General features: G+C 40.5%; 3 protein-coding genes across 6 annotated transcripts in view; 1 reads left to right on the top strand and 2 right to left on the bottom strand.

The window, feature by feature from the left end:
• LOC136181104 (NLR family CARD domain-containing protein 3-like) overlaps window positions 1-25,321 on the top strand; it is a 724,139-nt gene that overhangs the window by 494,334 nt on the left and 204,484 nt on the right. The gene's annotated exons all lie outside the window — the stretch shown is intronic.
• The window catches only part of LOC136181112 (protein NLRC3-like), a 693,514-nt gene that overhangs the window by 601,341 nt on the left and 66,852 nt on the right, over window positions 1-25,321 (bottom strand). The gene's annotated exons all lie outside the window — the stretch shown is intronic.
• The window catches only part of LOC136181103 (NLR family CARD domain-containing protein 3-like), a 113,779-nt gene continuing 103,696 nt past the window's right edge, over window positions 15,239-25,321 (bottom strand). Inside the window, exons 10-13 of the mRNA XM_065961420.1 lie at window positions 24,652-24,825; window positions 23,965-24,132; window positions 23,798-23,844; window positions 15,239-17,683 (exon numbers count right to left, since the gene is read on the bottom strand). Of these exons, the coding sequence (XP_065817492.1) occupies window positions 17,127-17,683; window positions 23,798-23,844; window positions 23,965-24,132; window positions 24,652-24,825 (946 nt within the window). The 3' untranslated portion in view covers window positions 15,239-17,126. The remainder of the gene's footprint in view (window positions 17,684-23,797; window positions 23,845-23,964; window positions 24,133-24,651; window positions 24,826-25,321) is intronic.

Below are 25,321 nucleotides of genomic sequence, written 5' to 3'. Positions count from 1 at the left end.
GAGGACCTCTGGTGGAGAAGTAGGAGAAACAGGAGAAAAGTACGAGTCCTGGGAGAGGTGAACATGGACTGAAGACTGAGAGTGATGTAAATGGCTGAGGATGAAAGAGTGAGCCTACAGAAAAGCAGAACAGAGCTCTTTGTCAATTTCAAATCTCACCTTCCATCAGCAGGACGTCCATCTTTAAAGTTAATAAAGTGACCCATAGACCGGTCACTCTTCATGGACACACAGCTGGGTCCAGGAGAGTCTGGTCTCTGTTCCTGCATCCTGATACAAAAAAACAAACATTATTAGTTACTGTGAGCAGCAGATGAGACAGTGATGATGATGATGGTGATGATGATGATGATGAAGATGATGATGATGAAGGTGGAGTGATGTGAGTGTTGAGCTGTGACATGAAGAAGAGTCATGGACAGTTAGAGATCCTCACCTCAGAGCTTCATGTTCCTCACACAGAGAGGTTTGAGAAGGAGGGACTCCCTCCTCTGTGTCCTCACACTGATCCATAGCAGAGCGCCCCCTGCTGGGAGAGCTGCACTCTGTCACTACAACAACACTGATGGAGTTCAGCTGCTGAAGTCACATCCAGTCAAAGATCTTCAGCTGTGGAGAAAACAAAGAGAAGAAGCTGCTTATTCACCTTCATCATCATCATCATCATCATCATCACCTCACTGTCAGTCTACACACATCACATCTACCTGGTTCATCTTCATCATCATCATCATCATCATCACCTCACTGTCAGTCTACAAACATCACATCTACCTGGTTCACCTTCATCATCATCATCATCATCATCACCTCACTGTCAGTCTACTAACATCACATCTACCTGGTTCACCTTCAAAAAGGGAAAGCAGCACCAGCAAAACCATGGTTATCTTATGGTCCAGCGTGATTGCTGGGCGCTCTTCTTTGCTGCTGCAAGACACATTTTTCTAGCAGTTTTTGGGTACGCATAAAAGTTTAAACATTTTTCAACTTTTTTGATTAAGAAGCAGAGTCTCAGTGATCGTCAATGTCACTCAAAGTAGCCAATCAAATCAAGTAGGTTTGACATCCGCTTTTTATGACATTTTCCCCTCCTCCTCTTGGAGCAAACATATTTCATTTGGTCGCCCGTATGCACACACAGCCCTGCTCCACAGGCGCTCCCAGCTGTTCTTTCTTCAGCTGCGTTCAGGTGTTTTTTTGAGGCGAGTTGCATCTCTGTGTCATCGGGTCCTAAGGGGGCCCCATCTGATATCACTCACTCTCATCGCTCTGCTAAGAGTCACATGATTTATTCCTATGAAATGAATTATCCGTCTGAGAGTGAAAACAGAGGAGCAGTGGTGGAGCAGACAGTGAAGATGAAATGTAACAGTAAATGACCGAATGCTGCGAGTCTAGTCTTAACTATCGGGGAGAGATGTTCTTTATGTTGGAAATAATACTTCTGTGAACTTTGAAGATAAATGTTTATACAGAGCACTTTTTTGTAGGTGTCAGATTATTGATCACATATTGGTGATGAATGGTTGGAGGACCCCCCTGTGAAGGGGCCCAACAGACTGAAGAATCCCCATTGGTTAGATCAATCTGACACAGCTATCTGACTGGAAGGAGACATTCAATAAGAGCTGATCATAGAGAATAACTACAGCAGACAGAGTTTGTCTTTATAAATCTATCTACTAGAATCACACACTGTGATTTCACTGCAGTAATTCTACTTATAGAGCTGCATAATAAGGTCTCTGGTCTGTGCTGATCTCTGCTGTGGGTGCAGCAGAGATCAGCTGTCCCCTTCTGCAGAGCTCCACATCGAAAATTCATTCAACTACAGGACTTGGACCTTTCGAGGCTTCTAGCACTTTCAATATTCCAGTAAAAATGTCTTTCCGATATCACCGAGGCTCAAAATCCCGATCTGCCACTGAACGTTGCAGCGGTGTAAACTCTAGTGACCTACGCTCTCTGCCATGGACGCCACTAGCGCACGTCAGTAATGCGGCCCCGATTAAACTGGCTCTGATAAATGCCAGATCAGTGCTAAGTAAGACTTTTATTCTTAACGACTTTTTCACATCCCAGGGCCTAGATTTCCTTCTGGTGACTGAAACTTGACCGAACTCCAATGATGTAAGTCCACTGATTGAGCTTTCTCCAAATGAATGTTCCTTCTTTAACACGCCACGACCCTCCGGACGGGGCGGGGGTCTGGCAGCAGTTTTTAAAAACAAAGTGGGTACAGCAAACCCTCTTCTTATCATCATATTATATCGTCCTCCAAAATCAGATAAACATTTTATCACTAAGTTTGCAGACCTCTTATCGCAAATTGTGCCATCATTTGAAAGAATTTTAATACTGGGTGATTTTAATATCCATGTATGTTGTCCATCAAAACCACTTGTCGGTGAATTTTTAAACCTGATTGAATCATTTAATTTTGCACAGCATGTCTCAGGTCCCACTCATAAACATGGCCACACTTTGGACTTGGTCTGTCTTGTGGTCTTCCTGTTAACAATTTGGAAATAATGGACCCTTGTCTTTCAGATCACAGTGCCATTATTTTTAATGTGTCTCTCTCTGACCTGTCATCAAATGGTCTCCTCCCCATGCTTTACTCTCGTTACATTAACTCTTCCACTGCCAGTTTATTCTCAGCTGCTCAAGATACTCTGTCCGTTGAAAATATTCCTACTGAACTCTGCACTGAGGATCACATTCAATTATTTAATGCTACCTGCTCCTCAATTCTCAACCATATTGCTCCTCTCAAGATAAAAAAACCAAAGCCTAAATCACAGTCTTGGATTATTGAATCCACTAGAGCCCTAAGGAGGAGCTGCAGACAAGCTGAACGCAAGTGGAAGCAGGATAAGCTCCAAATCTCACATGACATCCTTAAAGAGCGGCTGATCAGCTACCAAATTGCAGTCAAGGCAGCAAGAGCAAAACATTTCTCAGATATCATCTCAAAAGATCACCATAATCCTAAAGTCCTATTCAATATTGTAAACTCTCTCACCTGCCCCCCTCCTGGATCCTCTCTAGACACTCCCCTTAGTAGAGCAGAAGACTTCCAAAAGTTCTTCACTGAAAAAGTTGCTGGCATTAGAAAAAATATCTCAGCCCCTACCAGGCACATGTCAGCCTCCCCGCCCTTCAACTGCTCTGCCCAGTTAAACTGTTTTGAGCCTATCACCTTAACCTCACTCAAAGAGACGGTTTTTAAAATGAAATCTGCCACCTGCCCCAGTGACATAGTACCTACCAAGCTCCTCAAAGATTCCTTTGATATTACCGGCCCTTTTATCCTCTCCATTATAAACAGCTGTATGTCAACTGGTGCTGTTCCTCCCTCATTTAAACATGCTATAGTGCAGCCCTTGTTAAAAAAAACCCAACCTGGACCCCATACCACTTTCCAACTACAGACCCATCTTAAAACTACCCTTCCTTTCTAAGGTGCAAGAAAAGGTTATTCTGGAGAAATTGCTACCCTACCTTCATCATAATAGTATTTTAGACAAATTTCAATCAGGTTTCAGAGCAGCCCATAGCACAGAATCTGCACTTCTCAAAATCCACAACGACCTTCTGCTTACAATGGACTCTGGAAACTGTGCTTTCCTGATCTCACTGGACCTTACTGCAGCAGTTGAGACTGTCGACCACACAATTTTAATGAATCGCCTGCAACATTGGGTTGGTGTTGGGGGCACAGCCCTGACTTGGTTTACATCATACCTGAACAACAGAACCTTCTCTGTAAACTTAACTAACGCCACATCCTCCCAATCTGGTCTGAGCTGTAGGATACCACAGGGATCCATCCTAGGCCCTCTAATATTTTCACTATACATGCTTTCATTGGGTCAAATTATCCAGAAGCACAACCTCTCATACCACTTCTACGCAGATGACACTCAGCTTTATCTACTGGTCAAACCAAACAATCTCGCAGAACTCACCTCTCTTATACAATGCCTTGAAGGCATAAAACACTGGATGGCCCATAACTTCCTACAATTAAATGAGTCAAAAACCGAAGCTGTTCTTTTTGGTCCCCCCGACATCATCAAACAGGTCGCCAACAGCTTAGGTCACTTATACAGCCACATTAGGCCCCACGACAGGAACCTTGGCTTTATCTTCGACTCAGGCTTTACATTTGATCGGCAGGTAAATCCAGTTGTCAAATCCAGTATCTTTCAGCTCCGTACAATTTCCAAGCTAAAACCTATCCTCTCATTCAGTGACTTACAGACAGTAACCCATGCGCTCATTTCATCCCGGCTTGACTACTGCAATTGCTGGTCCAAAATGCTGCAGCAAGGCTGCTGACTGGAACCAAGAAGAGGGAGCATATCAGTCCTGTCCTAGCGTTCCTTCATTGGCTCCCAATACGATTCAGAATCAATTTTAAGATTGTGTTGTTTGTTTTTAAAGCCCTGAATGGCCTGGCCCCCCTTTATATTACCAACCTCTTCAGGCCGTACACCTCATCTAGGCGCCTGAGATCATCAGACATGGGCCTCCTGGCTGTTCCCCGCTCATGGCTCAAGCTAAAGGGAGATCCGGCCTTTTCAGTAAAAGCCTGTAAACTGTGGAACGGCCTCCCTCATTCCATCAGGTCTGCACCCTCTGTTGACTCTTTTAAGTCCTGTCTCAAGACATACTTTTATATTTTAGCATTTGAGTCCACTGGTCCTGAATAGACCGTTTCTTTCAGGTTCCTTTGTTGCTTTCTTTATATATTCTTCCTTTATATATGTATATATGTATACATATATATATATATATATATATATTTCTCTCTTGTGGACATTGTGATCTCAAGTTGTTTTTTCTTTTTTCATGTATTGTATAGCACTTTGGTCAGCTGTAGCTGTTTTTAAATGTGCTCTATAATAAATATGACTTGACTTGACTTGACTTGCAGAGGAGTGTTTGTGTTGCTTGGCAACCGTCCAGTTTCAGAGAAGCTGTGGAACCAGTTGAGCTGATGGAGTGATTATTTTTAGTCCTAACTGATGAGGACAGACTCCATGCCCTCCCTCTGCTGTGTAAAACTGTACTGTTAGCATGTTAGCATGGTTAGCATAGCCTGCATGCTAACTGAGAGTCATTGTGTTCCCTGCACTTTTACTACACTCAGAGCAGCTAATGAACCTGGTGGCTAACTGATAGCTTACAGCTCTTTTGACACTTCAATCAAACAGAGAGTCTTAAAAACAGTGAAAAGTGTCTCTTACCTTCTCTTACCACAGTGAACAGATCTGCGTCAGAACGAGACAGAGTCAGAGTCCTACTGAGACCAGGAAATACTACAGCTGGTTCATCAACATACCAACAGGTGATCAAAGGACACACCCTCCATTTCTCCCTGAAGGAAGTTTGAGTTCATTATTTTAAGATTCATGAGAAGAAATAAAAGTGTGTGTGATCATGTTGAAACCTCAGCTGTCAATCAAGAGAAGAACTTTCAGACTGTCATTAAAAAAAGACAAAAACTTGAGTTATTATTGACCATCGTCCTTTTTAAATGATCTTCAGTGATCGATAAACTTCTTTGTTTTACATGTTTTTTTTAATTGTCTAAAAACTGTCGACAGTTTCACAGTGAATGATCATTTACATCGTTAGTCAATCAATGGGACGCTCTTTGAAATGAATGAAAATCTAAATGTACCTGGTTCATCTGAATCTACAAAGTAACTATCAAAGCAGATTTCAAGTGTCAGTCACAGCCAATCGAAATCTGTTTGTATTCACACCTGACGCAGGTATGACTGCACTAAAAAAGGGACTACTACAGGTGATGTACAGTACCTGTGTGTCACTGCTGAAGCTCCCCCTGCTGACAAACTACAATAACTAACTTCCTGTTTCCAACACCTACATACTAGAGATATAAAGATTAACGGTGAGGCAGTTAAAAATTTATTCAAAGGTGTCAAGGTTCACTTTGATACTCTGAAAAACTGAATCACATTACTTCTTTTTAAACAGTAGAGGGCGCCATCTATTCATGCTTCTCTTGTTTGACTTCCTACATCACTCTCGTGAGCCTCAGCACCTGAAGAGCAGAGGAGGTTTGTTGTAACCTGGTTGTAACAAGCAGTCTTTATCATGGCAGCTGCAGTGCAAGATGTTGAAATTCCGACCACACCACCGTCTTATAAATCGGAGGTGTGGAAACATTTTGGCTTCCTCAAGAGACAAAACAAAGGAGGTGAGAAGATAACAGAAAAGACAAAAACTGTGTGCAAATATTACAAGAAGACAGGAACTACACAAATAGCCCAACAAACATGATGCAGCATTTAATCCACTCCACAATGAGAAGCTCCAATCACCTCCCTTTGTGAAAAACACATTAACAGGCAGACCCACACTGACAAGCCGGTTTGCAGCCCCTCTTGCCCAAACGATTGCAAGAGCGAGAGAGATTACGAGGTGCATTGGTGTTTTCATGGCAAAAGATTCCGTATTTGTGAATGATGGGTTTTGGTCAACACACTTTAGCCTAAATATCACATCCCATCACCCCCGCATTTCAGTCAGCCTGTAATGCAGGGCCGACCCGTGGCATAGGCAGCACTCATTTGGGGCGCTGCTGGCCTCGTGTCACAAAAAACCTCTATACTATTGTAGGTATTTGGATGACATATGGGGGGGGGGGGGGGGGGGGTCTGGTCTCACACTAAGGAGGATTTTGATAACTTTTTAACCACTCTGAACAATCACAATGCGTCCATTTCATTGAAGTCTACGACCAGCTACACCTCGGTAGACTTTCTTGACACTACCACATAGAAAGGTAAAATTTCCAGAAAACAAACAAATTGGACATTAAAGTATGTTTCAAGGAGACAGATAGTCATGCTCTACTCCACAAAACTAGCCACCATCCTAAACACACCTATGCTGGGCTGGTAAAGTCTCAACTGCTGAGATTTCACAGAATATGTGGCGACAAAGAGGACTTTAAACAGGCCACTAAAACACTGTTCTCAGCACTGGCCACCAGAGGGTATTCCCGCTGCTTTCTTAGAAGGTCCTTCAAGACATTTCAGGACACAAAACCCCAATTGCTTTCCTCTATTTTGCCCTTTGTTACTCTCCAGCAGCGATTCAATTAGTCAGAGTTATTCAAAATAATTTTCAAAACATCATCGCAGAAACCGAGATTCACAGAATCATTGCAGCGTTCAGAAAAAACAGGAACCTGAAAGATTACCTGGTCAAAGCAAGAGTCCAACCCATGTTTACCCCTAAATCCAGAGGTCACGTGGAATTTTTTAAGCACCAAACTTGGTTGCGCAGCAGATACAATAAAAATGTTTTTAAAATGAAATATATGGGAAGCCCACACTCCAAAAACTGTGTATACCTGATCAGTTGTAAACGATGCGGATTACAATACTTAGACTTAGACTTAGACTTAGACTTTCTTGTCATTGAAACTTGTCATTCAAACTTGTACTTTACAGTGCAGATAAGAACGAAATTTCGTTGTATTTGGCTCGTTGTAGTGCAGGATAAAAACAGCAGCATGTATTTACATATAAAAAATAAAAATAAGGTGAAGATATAAATAGATATAAAAAGAAAAACTATGAGTAAAAATACTATACAGATAAATATATTGCACGTTATATTGTATTTTACAGTCCAGTGAGGTAGTCCTGTGTGGGGGTTTGAGGGGGAATGGAGGGATTATTTTTTCCTGTTCAAAAGTCTTATGGCCTGTGGGAAGAAGCTGTTACAGAACCTGGAAGTTCTGCTTCGGAGGCTGCGGAACCTCTTTCCAGAGTCCAGCAGCGAAAACAGTCCTTGGTGGGGGTGGGAGGTGTCTCTGCTGATTTTCTGAGCCCTGGTCAGACAGCGGATCTTTGCGATCTCCTGGATGGGAGGAAGTGGAGTCTTAATGATCTTTTCCGCCGTCCTCACCACTCTCTGCAGGGACTTCCAGTCGGAGGCACTGCAGGCTCCGGACCAGACAGAGATGCAGTTTGTTATGATGCTCACTATAGTGCCTCTGTAGAAGGTGGTGAGAATAGGAGGAGGGAGGTGTGCTCTCTTCATCCGACGCAGAAAGTGCATGCGCTGCTGCGCTTTTTTCAAAGAGCGCCGGTGTGAAGGGACCAGGTCAGAGTGTCTGTTATCTGCACCCCCAGGAACTTTGTGCTGCTAACTCTCTCCACTGCTGTGCCGTTGATGAGGAGTGGTGTGTGGCTGGGCTGGCGCCTCCTCACACATCTACATACACACTCATCTGCACACACACACATTTACACCTCATCCACAAGCCTTGCTTGATAATGTTTGTTGCTTAGATTAGTTTATAATAGTTATTTGTTTAATTGAGTTCATTGATTTTGGATTGATGTTGCTTTGTTTAAATAAATTCTGTTATAATTTAAGAGAGCAGTTGTTTGTGGTTACTGGTGTATTTGCATTGTGATATAAGCTGGGTGCGAAGGCTTTGTGTACAGATTTCACGCCTTCAATTTATTAAATATAGTTATTCATTATTAATAATATTAGTAATTAAATAACTAATTTGAGACTGATTTGAGTGATATTTTGGTTATATTTACCTGATTACAGGTTGGTGCCCCAAAACGAGATTAAACATAGTTTAATGATATTTTATTTATATTATTAATAATTAAGTATAATTATTAAAGAATATAACCAAAGTTGACTTGATACAACCCCAACAATAGTCAGTAGTTCTACATCAGGAGAGCAGTGACTTGAGACTATCTCATCGTTGTTGCACCAGTTGTTGTTGGTGTATATGCAAACACCGCCGCCTCGGGATTTACCAGTCCCTCTATGCTAACTGCCTCATCTGGAACGGATGGTTTCAGCCACGTTTCTGTGAGAAATATGGTGCAGCAGTCTCTCATCTCCCGTTTTGCAGTTAAATCCAGCTTCAGGTAGTCCAGTTTTTTCTCCAGGGAGCGGACATTAGAAAGCAGGATGGAAGGAAGCGGCGTTCTGTGCGGGTTAGCTTTTAGCTTGGTTGTTAGCCCCGCTCGGCATCCCCGTTTTTGCTTCCGGTTACACCGCTTCCGTCTCCTCCGCTGGCAGACTCCGCTGGTACGAGGCTCCGCTGCTTCACAGGCCGCTGGATGTAGCCGGCGTAGTATTCCGAGGCTACGTAGAAGGTCCAGGCGGAACAGGCGCATGCTCAGTGTAGTAGCCGGGTTGGACAGCACCTTAACAAACTCATGGTTAAGAGTTTGAAAGTAAGATTAGATGAAGAATCTGCTGATTTAACACAGGAAAAGTTACGGTTGACACCTGGAAATCGGAGGCGAGGGATATCCCTGGATGACACGGGGAAACTCAACAGATCTGTGAAAGCTATCGCGGGTAGGCACAGCTATGCTGTGAACAGACCAGAATGGGGTGACTCAGAAGAGATTAAAAGTGAGGACAGTATGGAGATCAGTCAGGGAAGTGAGAGAACAAGAGACAAAAGAGGCAATTCTTTTGAGCTCGTTGGTATAAAGAAACAAAGGAAACTACGATCTGGAGGAGGAAGTGGGGAAATCAGGGTTGAAGAGAAGGAATTTCTCAGAAAGTTATGTTGGGATATATGACCTACAATGTAAGGGAATATATACCCAGACCAATGAGATGCTTTAACTGTCAAAGATTTGGACACACTGCTCAGACATGTAAGGGAAGGAGAAGGTGAGCAAGGTGTGGGGAGGATCATGAATATGAGCAGTGTAAAACAGGTATGCAACCAAAGTGTTGTAACTGTGGAGGGAATCACAGTGTGGCATATGTGAAGTGATGAAAACGGAGGTGCAGGTTCAACAAGTCAGAGTGCACAATACAATCACATATGCAGAAGCTGTGAAGGTGGTGAAACAGGGGAGAGGGAGAGAGATGGAAGATACAAATGAAGGCCAGAAGAACAAACAGCCAGAACAAACAGAAGAAGGGAAAGTGTGCGTGGATCTGAAGAAACTGGTTACATTCATAGCAGGGGTCATAAACGCAACAATGGAAACAAAATCAAACACTGAAAGAAAACAAATATTAGTAAAAGTGACAGCAAATCATCTAAACATGAACAAACTGACATGGGAGGAAGTGAGAAATGATCTCAATGCCCAGGCTCGTCAAGAAACATCATGTATAGGAAAGCAAAAGACCCACCATGGTTCTTTTATTACAATGAAACGCAATGAGCTTTTCAAAGAATTTTAACCATTTATAGGTCCATTACCAAGATTACCAGATGTTATCTGTGTGCAACAAACATGGTTGTAAAGTCACTTAGATTTCAGAATTAACAATTACTCTGCTGTTAGGTGTGATGGGGGAGGGGGGAGGAGAATGTGCTACATTTATTAAAGGAAATCTTTCATTCAGAGCAGTTAGTAAAGGGAGAGAGGGAGGATTCATACTCATAGAAATGTGGACGGATGTAGGACAGACAACTATTATCAATTATTATAATAAAACTAGATCTCATCAAATGAAAGCAAATACAATGACAGACTAAAAACCATGTGGTCTGGAGTGGAGATTTGAACTCACACAGCACATTGTGGGGAGGGAAAAGACGGATACTAAATAATAGAGCAACTTTAGGAAGACAGTCACTTGGTATGTATAAATGATGGTAGAGGAACACAAATAAATATTCATACAGGAAACAGTTCAGCACTAGATCTGATGCTGGTTTCAAGAGAATTGGCAGGAATATGTGAGTGGAAAATATGGGAAGAAACAACAGTTGGAAGTGACCCGTTTTCCAATATTTTAGAATATATATGTTGATAGAGAGGTAAAGGAGGAGGAACGAGAGGAACAGTGAGTATTCAGTAAAGATAAATGAGATCACTTTCAGGATGTGAAAGGGGAAGTGGGGAAATAGACATCACTCGAGACATAGAAGAGATTATTGAGTAGTTTTTTGTGTACTTTTACTTTTAAAGTAGTTTTTAAAATCTGTACTTTTACTTTTACTTAAGTAGAATTTTTTAAGTATTTCACATTTGAAATCCCGTCTGTTACTGAGTAATGGCTGAGGCTCCTCCACTGTCAGGACCGGAAATACACGCAAACAATTTCAAAATAAAACCAGGCGGCACTTCCGGTTTAACGTTTCATTCATTTAAAACTAATTTACGGGAATTCACACAAAATACTTCAATATAAAACTGAGGAGTTACATCCATTTGAAACGTTTTAGTCATTTATTTATATGAACATAAATACATTTAACGAATATAAATAAATGTAACTCATTACTCAACATCCTCTTTTTTACAATCTCTAATTTATTCGGTTAAGACGAGAGATGAACAGCAGAGTGAATTAGTGCAGAGAAAAATGCTCATCGAGTCTGCAGTTAAGGCTCTCTTCTTGGAAAAACATCTCATACAAAATTCCTTCTTTAAATATTAAAGTGAAGCATAGAAGTGCAAGAAGCCTTATTTAATATTTTTTAGGACAAAATAAAATAAGCTGATATGTCTAACTAAACTGAAGGATGACATTAATGACATTAAAGCCAATAAATAAATAATTAAAGCAATGTGGGGTTGCATGAAGGCAGGCATAGTTAGTCACTATTCATGTTTACAATAAGTCATGATGTTATGACATTAATATATATAATAGGCCTGTTCATCATGTTTCATTCTGTTGACATATTTCACAACAGGAAGTTCTCCTGCACTCCTTCATAAAGTCATCATTTCACTCTTAGACTGTACAGCGGCACTATTGTCTGAATATAGTTTAACTTTTATTTGTCATCATAGTTTGAGCTTACCTCGTGCATTTTAATTTGATATGTGGGAAAAGACACTACCATTGTAATAAAAGCTGCTGATAAAGGAGGTGCTATTTGTATTTTAAAACGGGCTAACTATATAAATGAAGTGGAGCGACAGTTGTCAGATCCCGTTTGCTATGAAAAGACAGACAAAGACCCAATCGCGTGAGATTTCTCCCAAAGCTCCCTGTCTCTCACACACCCCTGAGACCGGTCTTTCCCTCTTTCCCTCTTTCCCTCTTTCCCTCTGTCAAAAGCCATAAAAGTGCAGAAAACAGCAAAATAAAAAAGCAAATATTGATCATTTTATTGCAGATTTTGTGTGTACATTTTGGCCATGAAGGTGTCCATAAAAAAGAATAATGCAATCAAATAAATGTTGTTGCTAGTCTTTGACATATCAAAGACTCTAATCACCATTCAACTAATAACTTTGCATTTAAAGGTTACAATTCAGAAAATAATTGAATGTTTTGAGCAAGTCGAAAGTTGTTTAACTTTAACTAACGCAGCAGAAAAATATAAATACATTTTAGGAGGGCACAATGTTCCAGCAGTGGTATTGTTTTACCTTTATATGCTGTAGAAGAAGCTCGTCAGGAGGCAGGATACTGCTCGCCACTGTGGCGGCGATAAGCATGAAGAACTCCAAACTCTGTACACTTCCCTGACAAAGTCAGTTAAATTAGAATGTTTACAGCCAAAAATGAAAAACATTGATAAATGGATACGAGGCAGCACAGATATATTCCAATACCGTTTAATTCCTGGATACACCACAAAGCATCATCTCTGACTTAAAATAAAACTTGTAAACTAAAAGTGGTACCAAATGTGTTTTTATTTTATCAATATTTCAGTCCTTGTTTTCTTGCTGTCAATTTTCAGATATTTGTTTGAATCTTAAACACGTTAAAAAAAAACGTTTTTTGTTTTATTCTCGTAAATTTACAACTTTAATCTCGTAAATTTACGATTTTATTAACGTAAATTTACGAGTTTAATCTCGAAATTATAAAAATAATAATAATTTAACGTGGCCCTCATCCTCCGTCGTACACTTCTATATCGTAAAATGGGTTTTTCATGAAAGACACACCTTCTCAAAGACATAACCCTTGTGCCCTCCTCAAATGTATTTATATTTTTCTGCTGCGTTAGTTAAAGTTAAACAACTTTCGACTTGCTCAAAACATTCAATTATTTTCTGAATTGTAACCCTTTAAATGCAAGGTTATTAGTTGAATGATGATTAGAGTCTTGGATATGTGACAAACTAGTAACAAAGTTGATTTGATTGCATTAGTCTTTTCTATTTAACCTCTGGACACCTTGGTTGCCAAAATGTACTCACAAAATCTGCAATAAAATGATCAACAGTTGCTTTTGTATTTTGCTGTTTTCTACACTTTCTATGAGCTTCTTGTTGTGCAGATCTTGTTTTTACTAAGCAGTCTTTGTTTTTCTTTTGTTTTTTTTGTTTCTCAACAATAGTCAAAGAGCCGATTTCTTCTGTCGTTGTCAGATGCTTCACAGGAGGCTTTGCCCGAGAACAGGTACTTAACTTTATTTGGATGCATTTCTTTGTTTCTTCTATTTTGTAAAATATTTGTATTAATATTTTGTGTTCACTCTATATTATAAAATGCCCATTGTTTCACAAATGCTCATCTTCTCTCTCCAGATGCAATCATAAAACAATTAACCGGTTTCCAACGGTGGCGCTGCTCTGTAGCGACCCGGGCTGCCTCGAGCTAAGAACCCAAAGTATTTATATACTTAATAATGTTATCGTTTTATGTTCGATGTGAAGGATGATGTTGATGTTTTTTTTTATGGCTGCAGCACGGGTGAAGAGCTGAAGACAAATTTCTCACTTTGTGAGACAATAAAGTTAATCCTGTCCCCTGCTATCCCTCGGCCATCTGTGACCACTTCTACTCCCTGCACTGTTTGATATTGTTTGTTCTGTTAAACTAGTTATTTGTATTTATTTATATGAAATATTAGAGTTATTACCATTTTATTCATGTTTGTTTAGAAGTAAATTAAATAAATTCTGTTGAATATAAAGATGTATGAATGTTTTCATTAAGTCTATGAATATTGTCTTTGATGGTTAAACTCTGCAATATAAGGGGCAACCGCTGAAATCTGCATAAATACAATTTTCTTGCAATAAATTCTGACTACAGCGATGTGATTGTTGCAAATCCTTTCATTGGGATAACAATGCAACTGAATTTACTTGCACAGCCCTATAGCCTACCCTGACCTATGTTTTAATTCTGTTCTTTTAAAGGAGGATTATTATGATTCCAAAGAGGTGGAGGTTCTGTTGACAGAAATCTGTCTCTACTTTTTTGACATTGATGTTTTGTTGCTGACATATGAACCAGTAAGTTGGGAGCAGCTATGACGTTTGAATTGAAAGGGTTTATATGAAACAGTTACAGTGTAAGGATCCTTCTTCTCTCCTGATATCTTCTCTTCTTTCTGTCACTCTGTTTCCTTGGAGGCCTCTGTGTTGGGTAGCACAAGTTCTTCAGACAGCTCATGTGTAACCTTGTAATAAATAAACTGATGTAGAGTGAGAAAGACTTTCATCTACTTGTGTTATTTTGTGTTGAGTGTCTAAAGTGTCTTTGGTAAAGAAAAGGAGTTCAGCAGATCCTGATGCAGAGCGACCACAGTCAGGTCAGGTCGATGTCGATTTCACTGAAAACCTGTAAGCCTTAATAAGAATCCTGCAGTCAGAATACAAAATAAAGAAAATCACAAACTGAATGATAACACCTGTAGATGTCATCTGGCATTCTGGATTTACTCAACATCTTGTTAGAAGAAACGATAGAGATGCATTATAGCCTTCAGTGTGTGTAACTAAATGGTATATGGAAAAAAACACTTCAATGGTGTGTTTATTTGTTCTATTATCATTTCTCTCTTTGGCTTCCTTTTTGCTGCTTCACTGCTTTTTATACATTTTCAGCTAAGAGGAAAATGATCCTTCGATTGGTCTTGGCGCTATCCAATTCCCACGGTAACCTGACTCGTCATCAATCTTAAAACTTTTCTTATTTCAATAAAAGTAACTGCTTTCATTTATCAATATTTCACCTCCAAGCAGACCCTTATTCTAAAAGACTGAACACATTGGTTTGGGTTAGGCCACGATAGTAAAAGAGTTCAAAGAGGAGACTTTAATGCAGCGAGGTTACAACTGTTTATTGTGTGTGGTTCTGAAAAGCAAGGAAAATATCTATGAACAAAATTCTTCCCATATACATTCCTATTATAATTGTAAAGTAATCTGGGGAAGCAGTTTTCCACTTATACAATGTTAACCATGCATCTTTTAGCATCCTTACCTTCCTTTTCCCATTTTAACACCAAACAACAAAAATCAGAATTTAAGTTAATATCACCATTAAATTAATCTGAATTTTAGTATCTATTCAGTTCTTTATCTTTTGTTTACAATTTAAACATACCAGTTAAATGTGTTCAATATTAATTATTATTTACCCTTCTAATTTAATTGTTTCCTGTGAACACTACACTATAAAACCAGAATGCAGAGTGCATCACTATGAAATAAACAGCCTACATTAAATACATGTCACCATTCAAACATTCTGAACAGATAATTACCAAAGAACACAGCACACTTACCAAAGGTATCTCTGCTGTCTTCCTTTCATTGAATTCAGCCTGAAGGTGTCTCAGCCTCTCACCTCACTCCTGCTCTCACACACACCGCTGACACTCCTGTCTGTCAGTTAGAGCCACTCAGCAGGTTTACACACCTGGCTCACAAAGGTTACCTGATTTCCTGACCTGCTCAGTGCTGCTCTCCAGTGTTCAATAAAAACTTTAAATAAAGGCTGACAACAGAGATAACCTGATAAGTAATAATAAAGCTGATTAACCTTTAAACACAAAGTAAATAAAAGCATATAAATATTTAAATTTTCTGTTTGTCCTTAGATTTTAACAAAACAAAGACTGATTTAAAAAAATCCCCCAGACACCAAACATTTGTTAGATTGAAAATAACTTTTTTGTGTGTTTTTTTCATTAAGAATATTATCATCATGTAATCAAACTGGCATTTAAAGGGTTTAAATCCTGATAATTATTCAATATTTGATCGTTTTGATCAGGACTGAAGTTGATCAAAAGATTTAACCCAAAAAGCAGAAAAAAAATTAATCTGTACTATTTTTATAGCAGATTTTGGAAGTGAACATTTTTGTCCTTAATGACTCAAGAGGGTAGTACATTTTAAATCTGATGCTACACAAAAACTAATAATGCATCAAAGTCAATATTTTGTATAATCTTTGACATATCCAAGACTGATTTTTTAAAAATCCCACAGCCACCAAATATTTGTTATATGGAAAATAACTTTTTTTTTCATAAATAACAACAGTAATCAAGTAATGAAATTGGCATCTAAAGGGTTAAAATCCTCAAAATGATTGAATGTTTGGTAGTTTTGAGCAGGGCGGAAGTTGTTTAAGAGATTTATGCAGAAAAAAGCAAGAAAAAAAGTAATCTGTTTTATTTTTATAGCAGATTTTTGGAAGTGGACATTTTTTGTCCTTAATGACTGAAGAGGGTAGTAAATTAAACTGATGCCTGAGGGTTTAAAGTGTGTCTTATACAGCAGATTTGATGGTAATAACAGCTTATTTCAAGGACCTTCATATAAAGTGTTACCCAAGAAGAACTTAGACTGAGGTTCTGCCTGTGTTTAAACAGATGTCACTAAACTCTTTAACCAGAGCTGTCTCAGTGCTGCGGTTTGGTCCAAAACCTGACTGGAAGACATCCAAACAGTTGTTCAATATCAAGAAGTTATTTAACTTCTGAAACACAGCTTTGTCTATCATTTGACCTAAAAGATGAAGATTTGATATAGGCCTGTAATGATTCATTATTGTCTAGATTGTTCTTTTCTAGTAGTGGCTTGATGACTGCTGTTTTCAGGGCCTGTGGGAAGACACCTGAGAGACAAGTTTACCATTTGTAACAGATCTGGAGCCATGACTCCTCCTCCTGCTGCCAATATCAAGACAGCAGGAGGAGGACTTTAATTGTTTAATTGTCACTTGTTTTTTATTGGTGAGATCAGAACAATACAGACATTAAAGAAGGGGGTCCATTGTTTTTCTGTAATGTAGAACATTTAACCCCCATTACCACCCCCACCCCCCATTATCACACCCCCCAACCATGAAACAGACCAGCTGGACAGAGTGAACAGAGTCAGCTGATCTTCAGTCAGCAGTGTTTCTCAGACTGACAGACCACACAGAGACACTGAAGAACCAGGAGACCAGAACCCAAACCCAGGATAGAGAGGTTCAGTGAATGTGGTGTTGAAGGTGTGGAGGTGGATCAGTGTGTCAGAGGAGACTCTGTAGAAGGACAGAGAGCCAGCAGGACAGTCCACATACACTGCTACTCTGTTAGAGACAGAGGAGGAGGAGGAAGAGGAGGAGGAGGAGGAGATCTCTGTTCTTATGTTTTTGTGACTGACAGAGTAACCTTCATCAGAGCAGATCAGACTCCAGGACTGATCATTAAATCCAAATGAACATTCATAACTGTCTCCTCTGCTTCTGATTCCTCTGTAACTCACTGATACATAAACCTCTCCTCTCCACTCGACCTCCCAGTAACAGCGACCAGTCAGACCAGTCCTACACAGCAGCTGAAGCCAGTAATCAAATCTGTCTGGATGATCAGGATATGACTGAAGCTCCTCCCCCCATGTCACCTTCCTGTTGTTGTCAGACAGTTTCAGGTTTCTGTTCACTGTGTTTGTGTCCAGTTCCAGCTCACAGGCGTCTGATGGAGAGAACGAGACACAACACAGCTGCAGGTTATCATCTGTTCATTCATCAACAACTTTACTGACACTTACTGATAGGGGTGTAAAGGTACACGTACTCGGACCGGACCGTTTCAGTACAGGACTGATCCGAGTACGGTATGGGACACAGGTTTTAGTTAGTAACTTGTAAAAAAGTTCAAACATAAACTGTGCAAACTGTGCAGATTAGTAGTTCCTCGAGTCCTGTTGGTCTGGACAGTTGCATATAACCGGGATGGAGTTCTTTTTACAGACTTACTCTTAAGTTTTGTTTTCATTTTCAGCGATGATCCCGCTCAAACTAAGAGCAAAAGGGGAGGGGGAGACGCGTCTGTGTGGGAGAATAACCTGCAGCAGAGACGTGCTGTCAGGGGAGGCAGGTGAGGCTCGTCATCATCAAAAGTAAAAAACAAATAATCATTAAATCAAATAAATATTAATATTTTTCTACTGATCTGTGTTATAAATGTTATTTCTGTACGATTCCAAAAATGTTCAATAATTTTCAGGATCAAAATCTCTGAATTTACATATTTCCAGCCGGCTCCGATGCGAGGTGAGGCAGCGACGAGTTGTGCCTCATCCCAGATTGCGCAATCCCTCACAAACTGGGTCGAGCGTATGCCTTTTGCTTTCTTACTGTTTGTCACCAATGTAATGTTTGTAGACACTTCTATTATCCGTCCTCACTTTCCATAGAATAAGTAATGTATTTCACATGTTTTTAACATATTTAGTCTAATTTGACATAAAACTGCACTGAAAAAGCATGAGGTGAGGCAGCTGCTTCACCTGAAGGGGGCGTGCGTCAGGTTGTGTGAGGCTCATAAGACCAAGAGTTTATGCTTGGTTTGATGGTTGTAGATTTTTTATATAAAAAATTTGGCTCTGATTGCAAAAATGGAAAAGGAAGATTTTATATCTAAGCTTAAAGATTTCTCAATTTTTCCATCAAAACGTGAAGTGATAAATAATGAAGACTTTTAAAACTAAAAGAAGGTAAGGAGGACTTTTACAACAAAGTCACAGATATTTTAGTCCAGAAGGATAGGTGAAAGGACTTTGTTTACAAGTAAAGGTAAGACCATGAATACACCGCAGTATATGCCTACTTTTATTTTTATTGAATGAGTATGAATTGTGGAATTGCAATGGAAAAAACATTTCTGAGGCGCTATAAATGTAACGTTCTTCCTTTGCCAAATATGCACCTTCCCTCTATGTGTGTGTAAATAATGCTGATATGAGATATGAAACACAACCAGTAGTCAATGTGCAAGCTGCCAATTGAATGGTGAATTTAAGCTACTCTATAAATGGGTTCATATATTTGTAAATCTGACTCTGAAAAAGTCAGTGCCTCACCAGCCACGAACCTCGCCGCACGTCACTGACCTGCAGCATGATAGAATGAACACCTCCCTCCCCATTCCCACAATAATGGACAAAGAGACGTTGACAAGACGAGAGTAGTGTGCCGTTGTTGTTCAGAGGACATCGGGTACGTCACAGGCAACACGTCCAACTTATTAAAGCACTTGAAAAGGCACCACGTGAACGTAAACATCACTGCAACTAGGAAAAAACAGACAGCCTTTTGCTAGTAATTCTAAACGGGCCAAAGCCATAAAAAATGCCATTGAAGTTCTTATATCGACAGAGGGAAATATTAATAGTTCTGAAACTACACTGTCCCAGATGTGATTAGGTTTATTATGTGCTCAAAGAGCATTCAAAAAAGTGTTGCCTTCATAAACTAAAAGGTGTCAGTGTAATTTAAAAGAAATATTTTTATATATAGGCTATATTAATGACTTCATTTCATTCTAAAATACTTTATTTCATTCATATCTTTTATTTATTGGAGACTCTTTTGGTTGAAGGAAGCAGCATAAGTTTATTTTATGTTTTTTTTACAATGTTTAATTTAAAATGTTATTAAAAAGTAACCTGAGCAGGTGTACAAGTCTGAACTGTCGATGCTGCACTTAGTCCAATGTGTAAAAGGGAAATTATAAATGTTCCTATAAAGAAAAAAAAAGCGTTGCATCAGGTCCCTTTACTGTAGTGAAAATGTACCAAACCGAAGCTTCAAAACTGAGAACTGTACTGAACTGAAATGTTTGTGTACCGTTACACCCCTACTTACTGAGAGCCAATCAAACTTACAGTTCATATTCAGCACTGAATGATGTTTGACAGCACTGAAATGTAATAATCCACTTCTAATCAAGTTCAAATGGAGTTACCATGGCAGCCAGGAAGAATGGAGATCCAAATCAACAAACACATGCAGTGAATAAAGTCTGACTAATCAAAGTGCAGCACAAAGAATCTATGAACCATCTGCTGTCTCCAACTGTTCTGTCCTCAGAGGTCACATTCAGCACAAACAGGAGCCTCATTTCCACTTTCACTGTCACACACAATGTGATGGCAGCAGGAGTGTGCCACGTCCCTTTGTCCTGTCTAACTACTTTTAAACTGTGTTTCTGAAGTCATGGAGACCATTTCTTTTCCATCAATCTAGGCTCTACAACATACATGTTTTTGTTTTAATTGAAATTTAACTGGACTGGATGAACAGATTGAAATCTGAAGAAACAGATGACAACTCAGTCCTTGTGAGTTTTTCTCTGCTTGTCTAAGGTGTAGGCCACGCCGTCCCGACCTCACCTGGCCACCTGGCGGCCTGCAGCTGACTTGTGTATTGTTGTTGGATGTTCCTGCTGGCCTGTACTATGGTGATCGTGGACTTTGCTGTGTGCCTTACTGTCTGCACAGCCAGAAGACGAGGAGGAGAGCTAGCTTATGTCTCTAAAGATATTCTGTTTCTATTTCATCACTGAATTCACGTCTGGATGTTTTTGAGGAGAGAACTTGATGTTGGAGACTCTGCATATTTACATGTTTATGAAAATGAACGTCAAATCAAAAATGATTTCTGCTGTTTTTAAAGTTGATGAGCTCCACGAGCTCGACTACGAGCAGCCGGCCAGCAGCCAACATCAAAATGTGAAATGTCACAAAAACTGCATGTTGTAAAATATACATTTCTGTTGGATGTGATGAATGGTGATTTTCTATTCACTGGATTATCACTTTTATTTCAGTTTACATTTTTTTTTTCATATTTAAACTCTCATGAGTTTCCATCACCCTCACTTTTATCATCACTTTGTGTTACTTCCAGCCCTCATCCTGTTGTAGTTTGAAAGGTTTAATCATAACAGAAACACAATCTGGACAGCAGCAGGCACAAACCAATAGTTATCTAACCTCTGAATTTAGCCAAGTCATAAGATCATGTTCTGATACACAAGACACACACACACACACACACACACACACACACACACACACACACACACACACACACACACACACACACTCTTTCCTGTTAAGAGACCAGTTGTCTGTCCAGGAAACTTCTAGGAAATGGTCTTCATATAGCACACATGTTGTAATTGCTCAGTGTGTTGATTGCCCATAAAAGGATGATTGGGATGTTATAAAAGTTCCGGTTGAGCGAGGACGCTGGCGTGTATGTCGCCGCTTCACGATCCGTGACATAAATGGTGTTTCTTTTGTGCTATCTATGCTTCTCCCTCCTACTTATCCTCTACTAACAGTCTGCAAACAGATCGACTTTGCTGCTGCTTTCAGTTTGTGTAAACTGACAGCTACTCACCATCTATGACGATCAGCTGTTAGCGCTAGCCGCCGATCAGCTGTTAGCTTCTCGCACAGCTATCAGGATATCCTCACCAGTCTGTGATCACTGGACCCTCGCCTGCCTTATTGGTGGACCGTCCTTCTTCGTCGGCCACGTCGGCTCCCTACCTGGCTTGGACCCGTCGCCCTGCGCCACCTGTTGGCTACCGCTGGCTGCCGCTTCCCCCCTACTCTGGCTCGGCTGCTGGCGGCGAAGAGGCCTGCCTGACAACCAGACTGCCGGCTGCTGCTCTCCTGCTCAGATTGTGTCCAGACGGGTCCCCAGTCTGCCACAAAATTGGTCCTTTCTTCATCCTGGTTTGGCTCTCATTCCTGCGGTTTTCCTGACCCCGGCTGGCGCCCGGTAGCTTGCGGCTTTCAGCCTGCAGCTAGCAGCTGCTCTCCCTGCTGCGGACATGGTACTACTAACATACTCCGCTCTGCAACTCCAGAATCTCGCCTGCCACTTCTCTCCGGACAACCTTGCTTCCATTAAATCTTTCGGACTCCTGCGCCGTCCTCACTACGTGCATAGAGCTGCCCGATGCAAGTTTGTTTACACTGACCATGCTATCCCCACTGTAGTGTCTGACCGGCGCCATCATCACAACAAATCACACGTGCACAGCAGAAACCTGATACCTGTTGTTGTGTGTGTTGACAGAACCACTCCTCTCTCCCCCTCTGCTTCAGAATACACCACCGCCTCATTTATGCTGCAGAATGCTCGCTCCCTTAACAACAAAGCAAACCTATTTCACTAAATATCAAACTTTACTGACAGATCCACGTCATCACAATCATTCAAACCGATGGTTTTATTTAGGCTATAATCGCACATGTAGTGAGCCGTTTCCAATAAGTAACTTTCATTATGACAATATATAAACATAAAATAAAAAATAAAAGTCTGCCACATACATATTGCATCAGCGCCGTCTCGCCTTCATTATCCCGGACGGACCTCAGAGGACCGGACTTATACACTAATGTAATCACTGATGTAGAGTTAAACATTAGACTAACACAAAGACCATAGAGCCTCCAGTTTTCATTAATATATTTCAATATCTTGCATTTATCATCAATTGTGATTTTTAGTTTTAATAAAGAGTGCACAGAGACATGGCGATGGCTTCACACATTTCACCTCCTCCATACTCAGCACATCTTCATCAGCTGCATGTATTTATTCTGTAAATAATTCAAGTGTGGACATTAAGTCGGGGCATCTCTGACACGATCATTAAGCCATATATTTGATCATAATTAGTCACAGTGCAGACGGAGATGCCCACGAAAATATGTGGCCAACAATTCAAAGTTTTTGTTGGTTGATCAAACCTTTGATAAATAATATGATAGAGTGAGGGAGAATGCTGACTGACGTGTCCTCTCTGCCACTATATGAAGAAATCAGTGTGGGTCCTGTAAACATGTAAACATTGCAGATATACTCGTGCGTAATGATGAACGGTGGATGTTTTGGCACATAGGACAGCGTGAATGCAGCAGCGACGTGGTGTCATTCTCTGAATTTTCTTCAGTTCGTGATCCTCCTGCTGCAGCAAACTACCGATATGTCCATTTTATCCTTCACTTCATTCACATGTTCCTTTGTTTCTGGGTCAGAAAGTTTCATTTCTTTGTCTAAACTTCAGTTTTCGTGATCCAACGCTGGAAACCTTTGATCTGCCCCCTCGTTTGGATGCATTTTCATTCACGAGCTGCTTTGCATTGACCGTTTATGGTTGAATGTGGGCGTGTAGAGGGCGGAACATGGGACTAATCTACGTGCGCACATTTCCAGGTGGATCGTGATTTATAAAGGGAACATTGCGTGCAGGTGTGCGTACGAACGGTTTTATAACTCTGAATCATTTTGTGCGCACGCCTTTTCTGGGTTTTTGGCACACGTACATTTTTAGTATGAATTTTACGCACTCTTTTATAAATGAGACCCCTGGTCATTTTTAAAAACCTCCTCAAACACCATCTGTTCACCAAAGCATTCAGCCTCATCTAACACTCCCCTCAGCTGATCACCCACTCCCTTTCTCCTTCATTTGTTTGTCTAGTGTTTCTATCCTTTCTCTTCTCTGTTTGTGTTTTTCTATTCCTCTCTTGTTGTCTCCCATTATGCCCCCCCCCCCACACACACACACACACACACACACAGACTTTGTAAAGCATCCTTGGGTTTCATGAAAGGCGCTATATAAATCTAAGTTATTGTTATTAACTTCTCAGAGAGAAATAAACAAATCCTCTATTCACAAGCCATAGTCTCTGTCTGATTGTTCAAGAGCATTTACTCTTCTACACTCCAACATGTGCTGCTGTGTTCTGATGAAGAGAAATGAAAACACACTCACACTTCCTCAGACCAGGATCCAGTCTGTGCAGTCCACTATGGTCCAACCTGGAGGAAGAAACCAGATCAGAATCTATTTCATACATCTTCATTTAAATCCAGCATCAGACAAGAAGCAGAGTTCATCATTCAGAAACAGTGAGACAGCTTCTGTGTGTCTGTCTGTACCTCAGTGTCTCCAGTCTGCAGTGTGGATCCTCCAGTCCAGCAGACAGCAGCTTCTCTCCTCGTTCTCCTGGATGATTGTAGCTCAGGTCCAGATGTCTCAGGGGGGAGGAGCTTAGAGCTGAGGCCAGAGACGTACAACCTTCTTCTGTGATCAGACAACCTGACAGACTACACACACACACACACACACACACACACACACACGCACACATACTTAACATCCATTGGTCCATTCTTCTCTGTTTTACCAGTAACATCCCGTCATAACCATGCAGCTGAACAGAATAGACTTCATAATCTGATACTAATCAATATTTACTCTGGTGACAAATAGTGAAGGTAAGACAGAGCGTGAGATAAACACACGGACTGCTTTGACATCAGCAGTGATGTAGAAACAGTTCTGAACTGTTTCATCTGAAATAAAGATTCTTTAGTTCTTTATGTTCCAAACATTATCCATGGTTTGTTTGTTGGTGGGGAAAGAACTTCATATTTAACTTTCTTTATTCCAGTCCAGCTTCCTCAGACTAAAAGACTGAGAGCTATAGAACGAGCTCAGAGCTTTACAGCTTTAATGTGGAAACATACAGTAAAACTTTAAACCACCACCAAGGCCCATTTAATAAATGATTCATCAAGAAAACATGATCTTAAAGGACTAATGTGGATCAGCAGCACACTAACCTGAGAGTGTCCAGTCTACAGAGTGGACTCTTTAATCCAGTAGACAGCAGCTTCACTCCTGAATCCTGCAGGTTGTTGTTGCTCAGGTCCAGCTCTCTCAGACTAGAGGACTGGGAGCTGAGGACTGAGGACAGAGCTTCACAGCTTCTCTCTGAGAGGTTACAGACACTCAGCCTGAAGAGGATTCAGAAGAACACAAATGAAAGCAATTACAAACTATAGTTGTTATTTCTGAATGAAGAGAACTACATTTGAACTGGATAGTTATGTGAGCACGTACAGAGCTTTGTTTGAAGCTTTGATCACAGGCAGCAGCCTCAGAAGAGCCTCCTCTGAAGAAGAGTATTTCTTCAGGTCAAACACGTCCAGATCTTTTTCTGATGACATTAAGATGAAGACCAGAGCTGACCACTGAGCAGGAGACAGTTTATCTGTGGAGAGACGTCCTGATCTCAGGGACTGTTGGATCTCCTCCACTAGAGAACGATCATTCAGTTCATTCAGACAGTGGAACAGATTGATGCTTTTCTCTGCAGACAGATCCTCACTGATCTTCTCCTTCATGTACTTGACTGTTTTCTGATTAGTCTTTGAGCCACTTCCTGTGTGTGTCAGCAGACCTCGTGTGAGATTCTGATTGGTCTCTAGAGAAAGACCGAGGAGGAAGCGG

The sequence above is a fragment of the Labrus bergylta genome, chromosome 2 (assembly GCF_963930695.1).
Source record: "Labrus bergylta chromosome 2, fLabBer1.1, whole genome shotgun sequence".
Classification (NCBI taxonomy): Eukaryota; Metazoa; Chordata; class Actinopteri; order Labriformes; family Labridae; genus Labrus; species Labrus bergylta.
This window is presented reverse-complemented; position numbering and strand designations above follow the sequence as displayed.